At 39.4% G+C, this 18,237-nt stretch overlaps 1 protein-coding gene across 1 annotated transcript in view; it reads left to right on the top strand.

The window, feature by feature from the left end:
• Positions 1 to 18,016, top strand: part of ass1 (argininosuccinate synthase 1) — a 45,050-nt gene extending 27,034 nt beyond the window's left edge. Inside the window, exons 10-15 of the mRNA XM_087792438.1 lie at positions 1,859 to 1,943; positions 2,731 to 2,795; positions 7,729 to 7,860; positions 10,268 to 10,424; positions 17,722 to 17,787; positions 17,874 to 18,016. Coding sequence (XP_087648564.1) covers positions 1,859 to 1,943; positions 2,731 to 2,795; positions 7,729 to 7,860; positions 10,268 to 10,424; positions 17,722 to 17,787; positions 17,874 to 17,922 — 554 coding nt within the window. The 3' untranslated portion in view covers positions 17,923 to 18,016. The remainder of the gene's footprint in view (positions 1 to 1,858; positions 1,944 to 2,730; positions 2,796 to 7,728; positions 7,861 to 10,267; positions 10,425 to 17,721; positions 17,788 to 17,873) is intronic.
• Positions 18,017 to 18,237: the final 221 nt, after the last annotated feature.

The following is an 18,237-nucleotide window of genomic DNA, read 5'->3' as shown; positions in this document are numbered from 1 at the left end:
CTTATCTTATTAGTAATTATTACATGGACATAAGTGGTTTTGGCGAAAGATGCTGAAATATTTCAAGCATTAGACGTGATGCTCAGAAACGTGAAGAAAATAAGCTTAAACTTCCTGAAAGCAAATTGTAAAAGTGACTCGTAGATTGTTGTCTTTTAAGTCTCAAACTAGTGATTTAATCCAGAATGAACACTTAAAGTGAGATGCACAGAAAAAAGTTTGACTTTGTTCTTCAATCAGTAGATTAACGTAATATATATTTCTTAGAAGTTGTATTTGCAAGAAACAAACGTGTCTCTGATCACGTGAGTCGTTGTGTGTCGTGATCATCATCACACTCGGACCTGCGTTTCCGTCATTAACCGCCGATTAATTCATTAATGAACTTGTTTCCAAAGCATTCCTCGGTGATTACGAGCCGCCCTCGTCTGTATTCATCCATCAGGCGAAGGATTGTTTTTACCAGGCTCCCCGTGCACATGTTTAACCACAAAACAAGCAGGTTCAACAAAGTTCAGCGCGAGCGGAGATGGCTCTTTGTACGCCCGTGATGGAGTAGTATAGCCTCACACGGTTTCGCGGGTTCTCCGCTGGCCTTCGCTCCATTTTCACACATATTCTCTTGGCCTTTTATTGAGCGCCCGATGACAAAAGCTGTTTTAGTTGTCCACACAAAGGCCTGAGCCTACTCCTCCCTCTGAGCACAAGATCAGCACAAGAATGTTTCATTTCATTCCCCCTCCCACCTTTTCATCCCTGCCTTTTCTCACCAAAGTTTTCTCACTGATTAAAAAAGAATATTTAACAACAGGAACCTTTTCCCCCGTCAACCACTCTCCTCTATCCCTCCCTCCTTTCACGCCAGAGAGGTGAAGAGGAAAAAGAGACAGAGAGGGAAAAATGTAAAGCAGTAATTTTTCCTACAACTGTGTCTGCGCTCCCATTGTCTGCACTGTTAGGCAGCGGAGAACTGAGAAAAGGGGATCACGGCGAGAAAAAGAGCGCCGAGTGAATGATGAAACAGGCATGATGGAGAGAGCGAGAAAGAGAGAGGCGAAAAAAGGCCATTCTCACACGTTCAGACACTTAATTTATTGAACTTTTAATCTAATTATTGGCAATATGGGAGGGGGGCGGCGTTTCCAAAAGTAGGCGATCCTGCGCCCAGAGGTGTTCCCACCGAGATCCCAGCGACAAAGCCCATAATGGTCAAGACCTTCACATGCCAGTCCAGGGGTGCTGCTGCTGCTGGTGGTGGTGGTGGTGGGGGTCCTTCTGCTCGGCACCTTCTCTTTCGCTCGTGTTTCTGTTGTGTCTTTTAAACGTGGATGTGCGACAGTGATGGATGTGCACTCTGTGAGAGGAAGTGTGTGAAGGGGAATGTGTGAGTCTCGGGACCTCTTTTAGGTGCACCTGAAGAAGAGTTTTTTGGCGACGAATCTGCAGACCGAGGGGTTTGCGTGTCGGCGCACATGCATGCGAGCGCTCGGCGGTGTGAAAAAGACTGGCAGCACTAAAGAGAGCGTGGTTGACAAAGCAGCGTGTGTAATTGAATTAGGTGAAGGCCTGCCTCGATTTCACAGGTTTCTAAAGAGCTGCAGCCTTTGAATTTATTAGCCCTTTTTACCGCCTCCTTTGTCCTCGGCTGAAGGTTTGCTAATTTCACTTAGTGAGAGATCCTGACACATATTCAGATGCTCGAAGATATTATCAGTTTTATTTCATGGTTAACACTGTCGTTCTTTGACTCTGAGGTCAGACGAGACCATCGATTTTTAGATTTTGTGTAACAATATTTCAGTATTTTGACCTCAAATGAAAGTTGTCGCTCAGAAATGATGGATGGATTGTCTTGCAGGCGTGCCCATCAAGGTGGTCAACCAGAAGGAAAGTGTGACAAAGGAGACGGCGCTGGACATTTTCCTGTACCTCAATGAAATCGGGTGAGTTTAGTTGAACGCCAAGTGGAGGTGAATCAGTTACAAGAGTGATGGATAAGTAATTAACTAAACATTAACTAATGTTGTTCACTATGACTCATTCTATTTAGACTTTTAGTTTTCCTTTACATTACACTAATATTTTGACATTTTCTTTTCATGCATTAAATAAAATCAAAGGCTAAATTCCTTCAGTCGTCGTCGTCTCAGTGCAAACTAATTAATGTGTATTTGTCAAATATGATTATATGATTGAGATATTATTTTTATTCTTGGAGACTCAATATAACTTTTATTCAATATAACCTTTATTTAAAGGCAAGAAAATTAAATTTCTTATTGAAAGGATCTGATCAATAGATGTTTGTTGACATCAATTATTTCCTTATCTTCTCGCCGTGATGTATGGGTTTACTCCGGGCACTCCGGTTTCCTCCCAGATCCAAAAACATAGAGGTTCATTGGGAACTTGGGGAAATTGTCTGAAGGTGTAAGTGCGTGTGTGACAGACTGGCAACCTGTCCAGGGTGTCCCTCGCCTCTCGCCCAATGAAACTGGGATAGGCTCCAGCCTCCTGCGACCCCCATATTGGGAATAAGCTGCACAGGAAATTAATGAATAAAAAATAAATTAATCTTAAACATTAACATCTTTACTCATGTTATGTAGAAGGAATTAAAAAGCAGATCTTATCAATTTGATTTATAGAAAAATTGTTCATCCATTTGCTCATTAACTGTGGAACGTTCTTGAAGAACGATTGACTGCAGACTAACGGTTTCTCCCTCAGAGGGAAACATGGCGTCGGTCGCATCGACATCGTGGAGAATCGCTTCATCGGAATGAAATCTCGAGGTAAGACCTGCGTCGATGACATGTGGACACGCACTTCCAATCCAAGGACTTTTTAGATAAAGGTTAAATCATATTTAAATGAACTAGATTCCATGATTTTTCTCTCCCGATCTAAAAATGCAAATGAAAACATGAATTTAAACATGATTAACAGTTATATTTGTTCATTTTAAACCTTTCTCAGATGGATCACTTAACTTAATTTTAAATAAATGCACACAAGCTCTGGTGTTAAATGTAAATGTTTTCTGACATTCATCTGAGCAGTAAACAAGGACGCACGCCACCTTCAAACCTGTTGTGAAGTCTGAACTTTCTAACGCTCTTTTCATTATTGATGATAACATATGAATGTTGACGTGGAACAGCATGTCGTCAGGTTTTTTGTGCGTACGATCTTTTAGTTCATGAGGCTCCTGGTTCCATGGTTTAGAATTACGCTTAAAAAAGGTGAACCAACACTGACCTACTATGACTTATAAAATCCACTTTACCGCCTAATATTCTAACTCGACTAATATTCACTCGCCTCTACCGTTCTCCCTTTGTCTCACTCCCTCACAGTGAACTCATCTGTTTATCTTTTCTTTTTTTTTAAATCATATGTTACAACAGAAAAGCTTTTGTTTCCTTTCCATGTTTGTAATGGCACTGTTTATTAGGATTTAGAGGTGTAAGAAAATATTGGTACACATATATATATCGATATTCTTTTTTTATATTAATTTATGAAACCGGATCAATATTCAACATAATTTTTTTCACTTAATGGTTTAAATTTTAGTGTCTGTAAAAAAAACTTTTTTTTTTTTTTTACAATAACCATTCGACCATTCACAGCATTTGTTCATTTTCGTGTTGCAATTAAACCTATTGATGCTAGATGGCAGCAGCGAAACCAACTTTCTTGCGATGACTGAGGACAAGAGGATACAGTGACTGCAATAGCTTTTAAAGCTGATGTTTGGACATATTTTGTTTTGAAAACAAATGAAAGCAGTTACGACGTCGTCAAGAGTCATGTGGTCTGTAAATACTGCAACACCAGAGTCAAGTACTCAACAATACTACTAATATATCCTTGTTACTACAGTATCACGATACATCGCAGCGTTGTATCAAGATAAGTATCGTATCTCCAGATTCTCGCTGGTATCCGCTCCGTGTTTACTAGTGCCGAGGGTTATATTACGACGCATCTTAAGCGTCTTTCTCTGCTTAAGGTTTGCGCGTCAAACGATGTCTGCAGCGACATGATCGTCGATGAAGAAACAAACCGCTTCTCTTTGACTCTTCGGTCCACGTTTTGGGGGAAATTGTGTGGCTGAAAACGCTGCGGTGGGACTTGGCAGGTAGAAATTGGAAAATGGGGGAGCCCACTTTTCTCTGCTCTTACCTAAACAAAAGATTAAAGCATTTTTCCTGCCTGGCAGCAATATAGAGAGGAGGAGCATGCGGCGAACAAGTGGTGGGATAACAAGCTTGGAGTGTCGCTGCAGTCTGTTGCTGAGCGGCACTCAGAGCAACAATGGACGACAGCAGTGATTGCAGGAAGGACGTGTCATACTTATTGCCGACGGGTCATATTTGTTTGGAGACGGTCGCACGGGGACGTGGTGGTTTGTCAATAATGTTGTCGCTATCAGACAAAAACCACTTCCAAGTCTTGTCCGACTTGCATTTCCCAGCTGTCAAACAGTTGTCGACCTTTGACCCCGAGATCTGTGATAGAGTGAGATCGTTATTTTCATCCCTGCCGTGGATTTGTTTGCACTAAACTGTGGAACAAGATGATAAAAGATAGTGGGGAAAAAAGTGAAATAAGACCGTAAAGCTAAAGTTTGCATAAACTAGACATTGTTGTTATTATTGGTTTAATTTTGAACAATGTAGTAGAACTCTCGAGCCATATTATTTTCTTCCTGTTAAATTTAGATTTTACTATAAAACGGGAAACTGACCCATTGAGAGTCTTTATCAAGTTGTTTAAACCCACTTAACGGAGAATTTACGACACTGTCATTACAATATCCCAACACTAGGGGGCCAGCGGCGGCATTTTTAATATGACCGATGGGATGTTTAATAAAAATGTAATTGTAAAGAAAACGTATTATTAAATAATAAAAGAAAAAGGAAACCTGCTTTGAAATCGTAGTTTTTCTTATTTAATGTATGTACGGATCATTTTATAACGATGCAATTTCTCTAATAAATAAAGCAGCTTTTGCCTTTTTTAAATTCTAAATTGTAATTTACCATAAAAGAAGAGCAAGAATCTTTATTTTTTTTAACTGATGTCAAAATACTTTACTTTGAGACATAAATATTAATTGATCAATAATGGATTATTAACTCAAACTTTATGTTGTTATTACCAAAAAAACAAGACAATATGTTAGTGTTACTTTATAAATACTACATAAAATAGTGCGATAAATTCTATTATTATCATCTCTCCAGGGTGAGTAAAGCTGATCCCGGCAGGAAATAAATCCCGTGTTGAGGCGCTGCAGGGCTGTGGGATGGTTAGCATACCGAGGGTTGGCATCTCTCAAGATTAAAACTTCAAAAAACCTCTGGAGGTGTTTCCTCTTGAAGCTTAACTCAACTTCCAGTGTTGCAGATTACCCAGATTGCATTTCATTGTTGTCTCTCCTCCTCCTCCTAAGCTCGCTAACTTTGGGCGCGCTTAAGCCCAGTTTGTGTTCGGGGGCAGTTTTAACTTATTTATCTGATGGAGCCAAACGGAAACGTCCCTGCGCGTCCCGACTGGACCTCGGATCATCGAAAACTGCCACGAGCGGTCTTTGGCACCAGAGGCTTTAGGACAATTAGCAGCATTGCTAATCTGTGTTTTTGGCCGAAAGCATAAGAGCGTCTCCTTTTTCTAATGGGGATGAAGTGTCTTTATTTGGGGCAACACTGGTTTAACTGCAGCTTCTTGATGTGACATTTGTGTTTACCTGATTTCAAGTGTTGTGTTTGGCAACGTTTGACTTTAGTAACAATGTTTTGATGAAGTGAAATCAAATGTTTGCTCTTCACTTACTTTCTACTGCTTCATATCGACACGATCATCAGAATTTAATGGTTGAATTAATGATTTTATCATGTTGAAACTATTGGATTTATGGATTGAAACATTGCTAGATTTATTATTGAATAATGGAATTTAAAAATCTTACATTTTCAAAACTAATTACATTTATTAATACGCAGATTCAGAAAACAATTGATTTTTTTTTTTTTAATTAGTAGCCTTTTAAATTTGATATGGTATAATTATAAAAAAATTCCTTCAACATTTTTCTTTCTTGAAATTCACTTTTTAATCGTTAGAATTATAATATCATTATATTACATTTAAAAGGCTACACTTAAAAAAAAAATGTAATTTAAACATTTATTTATTTTATTATTATTACATATCAAACTCAATTCATACTTAAACTCATATCAACTATGTGTCAAATAAAAAAAAAGTATAAATAAATCATTTTGAAAAAGAAAAAAAAATTAAACATAAAATTAACTTATTAAAAAAACGAAACAAATTCAACCTTTAAGGATATAAAATTCATTTAAATGATAATATGAAAATAAATGTAACCTTTCAATATATAAAATATTGATTTAAATGATAATATGAAAATAAATGTAACCTTTCAATATATAAAATATGGATTTAAATGATAAGATGAAAATAAATTCAACCTTTAAATATAAAAAATATTGATTTAAATGATAAGATGAAAATAAATTCAACCTTTCAATATATAAAATATTGAATAAAAAAAAAAAGTCAACCACATAATATAGGAATTAAATTGAAAAAAGGAACGCTAAAGAGGATACACTCATCTCTACATATACTTCTATAGAATATTTGTGATATATAGAAATATACTGGCAACCATTTTTTGAGTATTGTTTTGATTGTTAAAGCGCTTTGTGACCCTGGTCTCGAAAAGCGCTATATAAATAAATATTACTTACTTACTTACAATTATCTGGTTTCTATGGATGGTTGTAATTGGTCATATATGTCCCTCGAAAGCACTTTTTTAAGTGCATTCCAAGTACCCTGAATCTCACCTCTCGCTAACGCTAAAGCCTTTTATTTTCGTTGTCAGATCCGCGTCGTTACGTTTTCCCCGAACCCTCCTTTTTTTTGTGCTGCTTGACGTGTGAGTGACAGCTTCATTTCTCCTGTCATCTACTCCGTCTTGCCTCCCCTCAGCTTCCCTCCCTGTCCAGAGGGGGTAAATTACAGGTTAGGGGGAGCCCTGGTCGAGGCTGCAGGCTGGCAGGGGCCTCCTACCCTGTCATTTAGCCGCGACACCCTCATCCAGGCTCGGCGAGCGCCGCGTACGCCTGTCACTCAAAGCGCTGACGACTAATAGAGCTGTCGCCTGCGCGTATATATGTACGTATATACGGCAGGACGAGATAAAAGTTGGGTTTACGTGTCCTTGAATAGATGTTTACCGTCAAGGTGCCACTTGCTGTTACTGACGACGGTTCTTGGAAAAACTTCTCAGATCCATACGTACAACACGCTTGGCAAGAATAATTCCACATGCAGGGAACTCTGGAGATTTCAATGTACATTTGTGATTAAAAAAACAAAACAACTCCTGCAGTAAATATCCTTAAATTAAACAATTTATTGAAATACATACAGCCATTTGTTTTTTCATATACATTAGATTGGCAGTTAATCAAAAAAATATTAAACGTATATACACATTGGAAACATGCATTGAAAATACATGTAAATACAATATAATAAAAATAATAATAAATATTAAAACAACAATAAACTGCAGTACAAAAAATGCTACAGAAGTGGATGATGGAGTCAAAATAATAGATCCAAACGTTATCCTTTTTATTTATTTTTAAATCTAACCTAAATCTATACTTGCAGGGATATACGAAACCCCGGGAGGCACCATCCTCCTGCAGTCCCATTTGGACATCGAGACCTTCACCATGGACAAGGAGGTCAGACGCATCAAGCAGGGACTCGGGATCAAGTTCTCAGAACTGGTCTACAACGGTAAGTCTCTCAAATCTCCCGTCCTTGGCAGCGATTCACGGATTAGGAAAATCAATATTTGACCACTGATCTTTTTTATGCCACTCATTGGGAAAATCCTTTATAGTTCAATAATCGTTGCATATTTCCTGAACGATTCTGCCGCAATGCATCATGGGCATGTCATGTTGTTGGCACCATAAGTAAAGGGGTGATGCTGTTGCTCCTGTTAATTAGCTTGTGCACACATTAACCTTGTTTTTTTCTTATCTTTACCTTCTTTTCAAATGTAACTTATGTGTGTGTGATGTGCAGAGAATGCTGGTGATATTAAATAACCAGTAGTCGATTGAATATTTGGGTAAGAAACATCTTAAGACCTTTTTATTTGTTCAGGCTTTTCCTTGATTTTCTGGAACTCCTGTTGTGTTATCAGTTTTATCTTGACCTTTAAAGTATATACTTTATTGAATATTGTTTTGATTGTTTAAGCGCTTTGTGACCCTGGTCTGGAAAAGCGCTATATAAATAAAACTTACTTACTTACTTTTATATTTTAAATTTAAAGAAGTCAGTGCATCAATAACTATGAACCTCAATGACGTCACTGAATCCTGTTTTTCATTTGTGTTTGTCTGTTGCCAACATATCTCAAATCAAAATTATCGCCAGGAAATTATAAGAAAACCAGGAACAGATAATCAAATCTTCACTTCCATCTGGATCCACAAACATTTTGAAGTCTATACGTCTATTGCAGAGATTTCAAACTCCATCACTCGAGCAGGGTTTCTATTGTTTTCTTTCCTTTTATCCTCGATACTGCAGTTTTACCTCATTTTTAAACGTCATAAACTATTTTTTTGTGGCGTCGCCACACGCTGATCTCCTAAGTAGAGATTTGATTTAAAGAGTAACTTTGACACCGCGTGTCTTTATGTCTCTGGATGTGTGAGAGCTTTTCTCTTGGCTCAGGTGTCTTAATCCTCCGGTCTCCGGTCTCCTGCACCTTCATCCACATAATAGGATCAGAGCCATTAGAGACCGACGGCGAGTCTGCCTCCATTATCGCCTCCAGAGACGACGTCCAGAGACACACGGTCGTCCAAACGGTGTCGCCTTCGAGAGTTTTTAAGATTAAAGGCAGCGGGGATTAAAATATGTGATGACTCGCATGCTGGTGTCAGTAATGGTCATTAATGGTCACAATTTACTCGCCATCTGTTTGGGCTTTAATCCTCGATTCTGATTTTCCGAGTCGGATCGGTGTGTGTGTGTGACGTGTCTTCACACACCGTCGAGGGAGCGAACAAAAGGGAAGTGCTGGTGTTAGAACATGGACGGATCAGCTGCTGATGAGAGCTGGACTCCCGCTGAGCGGTTCTTGACCTCCGAGCGCGGACACTCCACGATTGTCCATCTGCCTCTGCTCTGCTGGACGGGTCAGAGGAAGACCATTAAAGGATGGGAATGAAGAATGTGCTTGGACTTTAAAGGTGGCCACACAGAGAGGAAGTTTGGGTTGAGCTTGTGTTGGCTTCAGATAAACGAAGATTAATGTCCATGTTGAGATGTTGACCTATGAAGATGCCAGTGTTTTAAGGTCAACTAATGTGAAACTCCAACTCTCCTGACTCGCATATTTCAAATGTTGAATCCAAAATGCACTCATCTTGACCATGTTTTCAATTTATTACTTTATAAAATTGGTCTGAAATCTGGGCGAACGAGAGGTTACAAAAGCGGAGTCCATTATGATGTCATAATGGCTCAACTCCTCCTCCAGCCAGCTGTAATCATGCCCCGCTTTGTTTATACAATGAGTCCCTTGGAGTTGGAGACTTCTGGGATGCGTGGTGACAAACCTCAATGTTTGACCAATCACAGTAGAGTGGGTGTGGTTATGGTAAACAAGATTTCATCTCCAGAAAAAAGTGTTTTCAGTGTCATTTTCTAACGTAAATATTTAGTTCTGTACAGAAAGACACATATTGACTAGAACAATAGAGTCCAACATCTATTTAAGACTCACTTAAATCATACACATTAGTTGACTTTTGAAATAAGAAATTAGAAACGGAGATTATTAATGTCAACAATACGAGTAAAACTGGAATTTCTTTGAAAGAAAATAAATTCAGTAATAAAATTGAACCTATAAAGAATGTAGATAATGTCAAAAATCATACTTGCTATCAGACAAATATACATTCTGTTTGGCCCACGACTTGGATTGGTAAACCATTTTGGCCTCTTGTGTGATTGAGTTTAACACCCCTGCTGTACTTCTGCAATTAAGAAATTCAAGAGTTGAACAAAGGTGATCATTTGAGAATAAGATTTTCAATAAAACACAGAATGGTTTAAAGGAAAATTCTCATATTTAATGTTTTTAATACCGTGTGTTGTTGTTGTTGTGTGCGCCCAGGGTTCTGGTACAGTCCGGAGTGTAACTTCGTGAGACACTGCATCTCCAAATCTCAGGAGGACGTGGAGGGTAAAGTCCAGCTGTCGGTCTTCAAGGGTCAGATCTACATCCTGGGCCGAGAGTCGGTCAAGTCCCTGTACAACGAGGAGCTGGTCAGGTGAGCGAGACTCTGGACTTTCAAAGTATAATTGATCGTTTTTTGGGATTTTTCCTTAATATTATTATCGATTTTCACAAATATACTACAGGTGTAAGTATAACTTTCTTGGTTAACACAAGATTAACAAGAGGTTAAGTTCACCTGATGACCAACATTTATTTTAAACAAACAAACAAATACATTGAGAACTGGACAAACCAGCTGTAAACCAAGAGGATGGAGACCTCACTGGTGAGTCGAGCTAAGAAGCTATTGACTGCAAAAGCATCTAAAATTATAATAATAAATGTAAGAGAACAAAGTCTTCTGGACTTCATTTTAAATAAATAAAAAGTACAAATATTTATCGTTGTCAGTAACTTTACGTCCATTAAGTCAAGATCTTGTCAGGTCTGTTATCTTTAGCCTTAAGTGCCGATGTCTCACCATCCATAGATGTTCATAAAAGGGGTAACAACGAGTGCAGAACTGTCTTGTGTACGTGTGTGTGGTTTTGAAATCAGGTGTCGTGTTGTGTGACTAGTGTGTGATTGTAGTGTGTGTGTGTGTGCATGCACGTACAGCAGCTGCGAGCGACTCTTCCACATGTTGAGCCAGTTGTTAGGTCAGCACACTTGTCTGCCGCTGACCTCCACATCTACACACTAAACCGTCTCTTCCTCACAAAGACATCAGAGAAGTGTCAAGCTCGATTCCTGGAGGGCACCCTAACCCCCCCCCCCCCCCCCCCCCCCCAGCCCTCGACCCCCACCCCGACATTCTGTGGCCCCTTCACTGCGGCAACAGTGGGTTTGTTCAGGAGGCTGACCCCCGATGCCCTCTGGGCAGGCTCAGCAACTGACCAAAGTAAAACCCTCCATATGCCCCGTCCGTCTCCACTTCAGTCACACACTTCACCCGTAGCCTGCAGCCACGGGCGCTAATGGCGGTTTCGGCCGGAGCAGCGAGCTGGTTCTGGAGGCTTTTAAGGAAGGAAAGTGACCGACTGTCACGCTTGTTACGGAAGGTCAGGAAGAGCAAAGCTTCCACTCGGACGATCTTCCACTTTTGCTCTTATCGTCTCGCCGTCTGTAACTGAGAGAATCAACACAACAGAGAATAAAATGACCACAAATCTGACCAACAATTCAATCGAGAGCAAACTTCCCTCGAGAAACGTTGCATCTATTTGGAAGCTTCTATTTCAATTACCAGCACTTCGTCTATTACAGTAATTTAGAGATTTATCTTTCGGATTATAAACCACAATATAAGGTTCTCTGGATTATTGGGCTCCGTGGTGTCATGTGACCGTGTTGACCCAGGGATAGTTTTTGTTGGCCAACATAACATGAGCTTATATTAGAGAGTTTACAGTTGATGATCACAAGGGTTTGGATGTACAGAGAGAGAAGGAATGAATTTTAAATGGACTTGTATTTACGGTTATATCACCAACATTTTTGACTGATTTGTTTTGCCGCTTTGCACTATTTAAAATTGTTTGTACGTAAGGATTTTAAGTGCGCATCGTCCAAAAAATAAGTTATGTTTAGGTAGTTAAATCATGATAAAAGTAATGCACAACAAATATTAAAACACTTTTAAATATTGCAAAACACAAAGTGAAGCAGTATAAAAACTGAGGGAAATTCATAAAGTAGAAAGACTCATTTATTAATTAAAATATATATATATATATATATATAGAATCACTATTTATTCATCTCCATCAAAAGATTATTTCAGTATTTGTGAATTTTTGTTGAGACGCATGTTTTTTTTTCAATCTTTCAACATTTAAATCCATTACAATGAATGGATTAACTTTATTGATCCCTCTGGAGATTTCCTTCGGGAAATTGTTGAAAGAAAACGCATACGATAAATCATAAAAATAATTAGCACTGAGATGAAGCATACCTCCCCCAAGAACATAATTTTTTCAAAGCTTTATGAAAACGGGGCATAGAATAAAATCAATAAAACAACAGGTTAGAAACCATCCAAGTGAACGATGACTTCAAAACTGTCCCTGATTCCACATGGAACCGCAGAACAATAACTATTATTTTAAACCTTTGCTGAAAATGTCATAGAAATACATTCATCCATCATTTTCTTATCTATTAAATAATCACGGCAATCCCATAATCTCCTTGGCAGAGGCAATTAAACATATCCTGAATATATAAAAATGTGATTCTTGACTAAATAAAATCTAGCCAAAAGCTTTAATACTTTTAATTAACCTCCGTTTTTCTCTCCGACTCCATCAATCTGATGATCCTCCTCATGCTTGTCTAAACGTCACACACAAATCTGTCTCCCTGGAAGAGATTCCGGCTCTCAAGTGACCGGCGGTCAGTGTCTCGCACTTGTGGAAAGATAAACAAGTTGTAATTCATCCAGCTCGTTGCTAAGGAACCTCGTGTCCGACTCTCGGCGACGGGCTCGTGTTCTCATCTCAATACTTCACCTTGTCGAGGATCATTACTCAGCGGGACGACACGTCACTGTGACAAGAGGGCTTGTGTTTCGTCCGAGTCCTCGGGGGCCACTGACAGATGGAGCCAGAAGTTCTGCTTTAAGAGAAGCTCCTTACAAATGTCCCACAACAAAGTCTCGACAACCCCTGGCACAGATGCGGTCGCAGATACTTTACCTGTAGAGGAGAGCCGTGATTGGACGGAAAGTGTAGGAAGCGTTTGAATCTTCAAACAAGTGGATTAGATCTTCTAGGATTCAATACAGTGTTGAAAATGATACCAAAATAAGTGATTTTTGAAGTAAATGAAATCACCTGAAATATCTTAACATAGAAAACATAAGAAAAACACACTTAGTATTTAGAAAACAAACCCCACTACTGTTAGAATCATCAACTTCCTCTCCCTCTGTGTTTGATGATCTACTGACTCCTTCAAGAAACATCTGAAGACACTTTTATTTGAGCTTTTCCCTGATTTTCTGGAACTCCTGTGTTTGTGTTATGTGTCTTGATCTTTTAAAGTATTTATTTTATTGAGTATTGTTTTTGATTGTTTAAGCGCTTTGTGACCCTGGTCTAGAAAGATGCTTTACAAATAACCTTACTTTGTCGTGGGTCACCTCTACCCATTCCACCCGACCTTCACTCTCTTCTTCACCTCCTGCAATCTCTGTCCATATTACCACTGCTCTCCTGGTCTCACACATTTATTCTGTCTTTATCCAACTGGCTTCCTCGATGTACCTCCACTTGTCCAACGTCTTCTTCTCACAACTATATCACCATATCATCAACAAACATCATCATCCAAGTGATTATCAGCTCGGCAACTCTTTACCTCTCAAGCCCACTATGTCTTTAAATCATCAAAAACAACTGTCATATGGGAGAAAAAATAATGTTTACCTTGTATTACTACTGACCAGCAAATAAATAGAGAGATCTACGCTGTTGATGTGAAAGTGAAGAAGATTTTTCTTCTTTTCCTGGAGTTCAGAAATTAATCACTATTTTCCTTCAAATTATTCAAAAAAAGGATAAACCGGTGCTGTGTCTCAAGCTGAACACTGCTTTACAGTACACTGTAAGACAGTGCTATAATGTCGACAGTGTAGTACTGTGTCAAATCAAACACTGCTGTTACACACTTACAGGAAATGACTCGACAACTTCTTCTTCTATTACTTTTTAACGCTGATTGCAAATGGCTGTTGGGACACTATCACCGACACTTTTCGCCAATCTAAACAAGTTGTTAAGTTGTGTTTCAGTTTGTTATTACTTTTGTTTTGTGGTAAAATTAGAGTTGATTCTCGAGACATTTACATCATTTAGCGACGTAGCTCTAGACTAAGATGGCGGCCGTTGAGGGTGGAAAGTGTCCATCGATCCACACTCAATTTTCTGGATGCTTGAGTGCGAATAGTGTACTTCATCTTCGCACAATGTTCAGCGTGAACCCACTTGAGTACTCAAAATATTGAAGTGCACGATTCGGGACACACCACAGGTTGAACAAAAAATAAAATAAATGGGACAAAAAAACACTGACACAATGCATGCATCTGCCAAGGAGCCAATTCCACATGACACCCTACTTTTTTCTTTTAGCTCCCACTAATGTACCAACACTAAAGCATGTCTTTGAATACGATTTTTGTAATTATAATATACACTTTCTTTCCCGATAGAATGGCAAGCTTTTTTTTTAAATTGTTTTGATACTTCTGAACACGGCTGGTACCGTGAGCAGCAGCGGTTAGAGACCATACAAGTGCACAATGAAACCTTTACATCCAGATGAAACTGACATTTGCAAAGAATCTGACAAACACAACTGTAAGCAGAAGAAAACAATTCATTCAGAGCATTTTTAGTTAACATCACTAATTCATATTATCTAATGGAATCTAAAATATAGATTATTATTATTATTATTATTATAGTAGTGTCCAAACTCTTAAATAACATCAGGTGCAAATTAGAAAAGTGACATTTCTATAAAACGACGTTGCTTGACCGCAACACACCTGCAGCACGTCCACACACACACACACACACAAACACACACACTCATTTCATCATTACACGATGACCCGCCAAGGCGACACACACGCACACAGAGCAGATTAGGCATGACTTCCCTGCTGACTTCCTGTTGGTTCCCGGCGGGCGTCGGTAAACGGCGTCATTAACGCAGTGGTAACACGGGGCGGCCACTGCGCCCGTCTGAGACTGAAATGTCAGCCTCCCTCGCCCGCCCGACAGCTCGGCTCTCAATTAGACGGCAGGGGTTTCTGCTGGGAGTCGCGCGCACACACACACACACACACACACTCTGCTCATGTTCAGGTGGCAGGTAGGGAGCCTCGTATTGAGAGTCGATGATTTAGTTGTCGTTCCTTCTACTTACAGTGTTTATCCTATCATTTGTTGGCAATTTCATCTTTGGCTAAGTGCTCCCGAAGAATGACTGAAGACGCCGGAGTCGTGGGTGCTGGAGGCCGGGCGAGGGGAGTGTGTTGGGCACGGCAGGTAGAAACTGCACATAATTGCACGTCGCACACACTCTTTGTGGCGACGCACTTTCGACGGAGGCACGAAGGCAAACTCTGTGACTCCGTCTCCCGCACCGGCCTGTAGATCCTTCACTTAGATCGAGGCTCGATCTGATGGGATTGTTTTAAAGCGAGTCTTTTGTGGACGACAAGACTCGTCATCGATTCTCCGTTAGCATAAACAATGCTAAGCTGCGGCGCGCGTGGAAGGAATCCGATCGACAAACACGACACCTTGTCAATGATCCAATTATCTCAGCGGTTACCGTCTTATTCCGCTTATTATTTCCACTTTAAATGGAGCCACTTGATGCCTGTAAGTCTGGCGAAGACTTTCATTTTCAACAATCTTTATTTGAGGTAGACACGATAAAGAATTGTAACACATGAATGACATGCATCACACATGTGTTATATACAGATGAGAGAAAACACTAGTCTGTACACAATCACTATCATTAAATTTTCCAAATGAAAATGAGAAAATGAATGAAATAAAAAGTCAAAATGTAGATGATAATAATGAAAACACCCTCAGTTGGTCGATAAACAAATATTATAATACTCAAAAAAGGAATTATAAATAAATTGTTAACTACAAGTTGCATGTGAAGACATTCTTTGAATCCATCAGTCAAACGGACAGAGAGGCACTTTGGAAGTGCAGACCTCTGCCAAGCAGCCTTTTAATTTAAATCAAATATTTTTGTCCCACTTTTAATTCATCACTGACTCTGGGGAAAAAAGAGTTTATCTCCTTTGTAGTCAAAAGGTGGCAGTAGCGTTCCCACGTAGTAGCTGGTGCTGCCGACACATTCTTCAAAAGTCTTGTGGGTCCAGATGGTAACGGCAAACATCGACACAAAATTATCCGTTTTTTTTTTTTTTCAAAACTGGGTAGGAGTATTAAGTAGAATGTAGGTGGTCAGAAGGACCGGCTCGCTCACTGTCATTTCAAGCTGTGACCCATATTGAGGAAAAAACAATATGAATGTATTTCAATATATATTGGAGTAAAAATATACCAAATCTATATTGATATTTTGTTTTGGTTTCTATATTCAACCGCACTATATCGATTTTCTTTTAGCTTTCAAATCATATTTTATTTTAATCAGTTATTTTACGGGGTTTTTTTTCCAATAAAGTGTGTGTAAAATAAATAATTTGTTTTACTTCATTATTATTTTATTGTTATTATAATTATTCAACATGCAAATATTCACAGCGTTTCTTCATTTAGGTGTTGAATTAAACCTGGATCATGAAATAATAAAACACTCAAAGGCTTATTTTAAACCTTGTGAAAATAGTGTGTTTCCAGAAATCTTCAACATTTCAATTCAATTTTATTTAAATTCGTCTTATCATAACAAAGTCATCTCAAGACACTTTACAGTTAAACTAATACTATAGTGGAGAAAAAAAAACGGATCCCAGAAACTCAATAATGAGTGAATCACAGCATGGCAATGGCGAGGAAACCTTTTAGAAGGCAGAAACCTCGAGCAGAACCAGACTAAACGGTCTCCTGCTGGGAGAAATGGGGGAGGTAGACGGATGGATGGAGAAAAGAGTGAAGGAGGATTTGGGTTAAAATGTTAAACGTTGTAACGCATCATAAACGTCAACCGCGTGATTTTCAAGACGTGTTGTTCAAGCTAAATACTGAAGAATATTAGGATTTTCATGGATTCATTTGTTGCTCATTTGAAATCTTTCTGTGTCGGAGAATATGCTTGTTTACATCCACATTATTTTTATTTTCTTATTTGTGCCTAAATTCCCCATTTTACTTTGTGGCTGAAGTCAGTTTTTACACGTATTTCGTCAATTATTTATTAATAAAATAACCCAATACTGTGAGAGCTTTTGTCACACACACCTCCTCCTTTGAAATTCATTCATTCATTTTTCTGCTCCGCTTGTTGGGGGCTGCGGGGGGTGGAGCCTATCCCAGTTTCTCCAGGCGAGGATAAAGGGACACCCTGGACAGGATGCCAAACAAACAACCATTCACACACACACTCGTACCTATGGACAATTTCCCCAAAGTTCTCAATCAACCTCTGTATGTCTTTGGACGGTGGGAGGAAACCGGAGTGCCCGGAGTAAACCCACGCAACACAGGGGAAACTCCAAGCGTAAAAGTTTCAAGTTGGTTCCCTCCTGACCTGGAAGCGAACCTTCAACCTTGTTTTGCTAAATGTTTTTTTGTCCTCCAAACCATGTTGATTCAATTTAAAATGGTTATTTCTTTCTAAAGCATGGACGTCCAGGGAGACTACGACCCGTGCGACGCCTCTGGCTTCATCAAAATCCACGCCGTCAGGTCAGTCTTTTCTTCTTCTTCTTCTTCTTCTTCTTCTTCCTGAGGCTCCGTGGAGAGATTTTCTAACCAGACCTTCTCCGCCTCAGGCTGCGGGAGCACCATCGCCTGCAGGGTTTGTCCAGCAGCAAACAGTAGAACATCTCCCTCAAGAACCATCAGGTCTTCAACACGTGAAACCTGATGTTTTATGATGTTTTAAAATCACCTCAGAATAAAAGAGTCTCTCATTCGCCGTTTACGTCTTTGACTAATTCTTGCCTGGTTAAAGGAGTATGCAGATCATGGCAGGAGCGAGGCAGAGGTCAGGCTCGGCCCCCCCTGGACCTCCTCATGCAGAAGCGATGAGACCATCTCTGAGCACAAATGGCACAAGTCAGATGGAAGGAAAACCAATATGTATATTTTACTTCTCAGCATGGGGTCTGCAGGCGGAGGAGGAGGAGGAGGAGG

This window comes from Callionymus lyra, chromosome 5 (assembly GCF_982586985.1).
Source record: "Callionymus lyra chromosome 5, fCalLyr1.hap1.1, whole genome shotgun sequence".
Classification (NCBI taxonomy): Eukaryota; Metazoa; Chordata; class Actinopteri; order Syngnathiformes; family Callionymidae; genus Callionymus; species Callionymus lyra.
The sequence above is the reverse complement of the archived record's forward strand: the minus strand, read 5'-3'. Positions and strand labels throughout refer to the sequence as shown.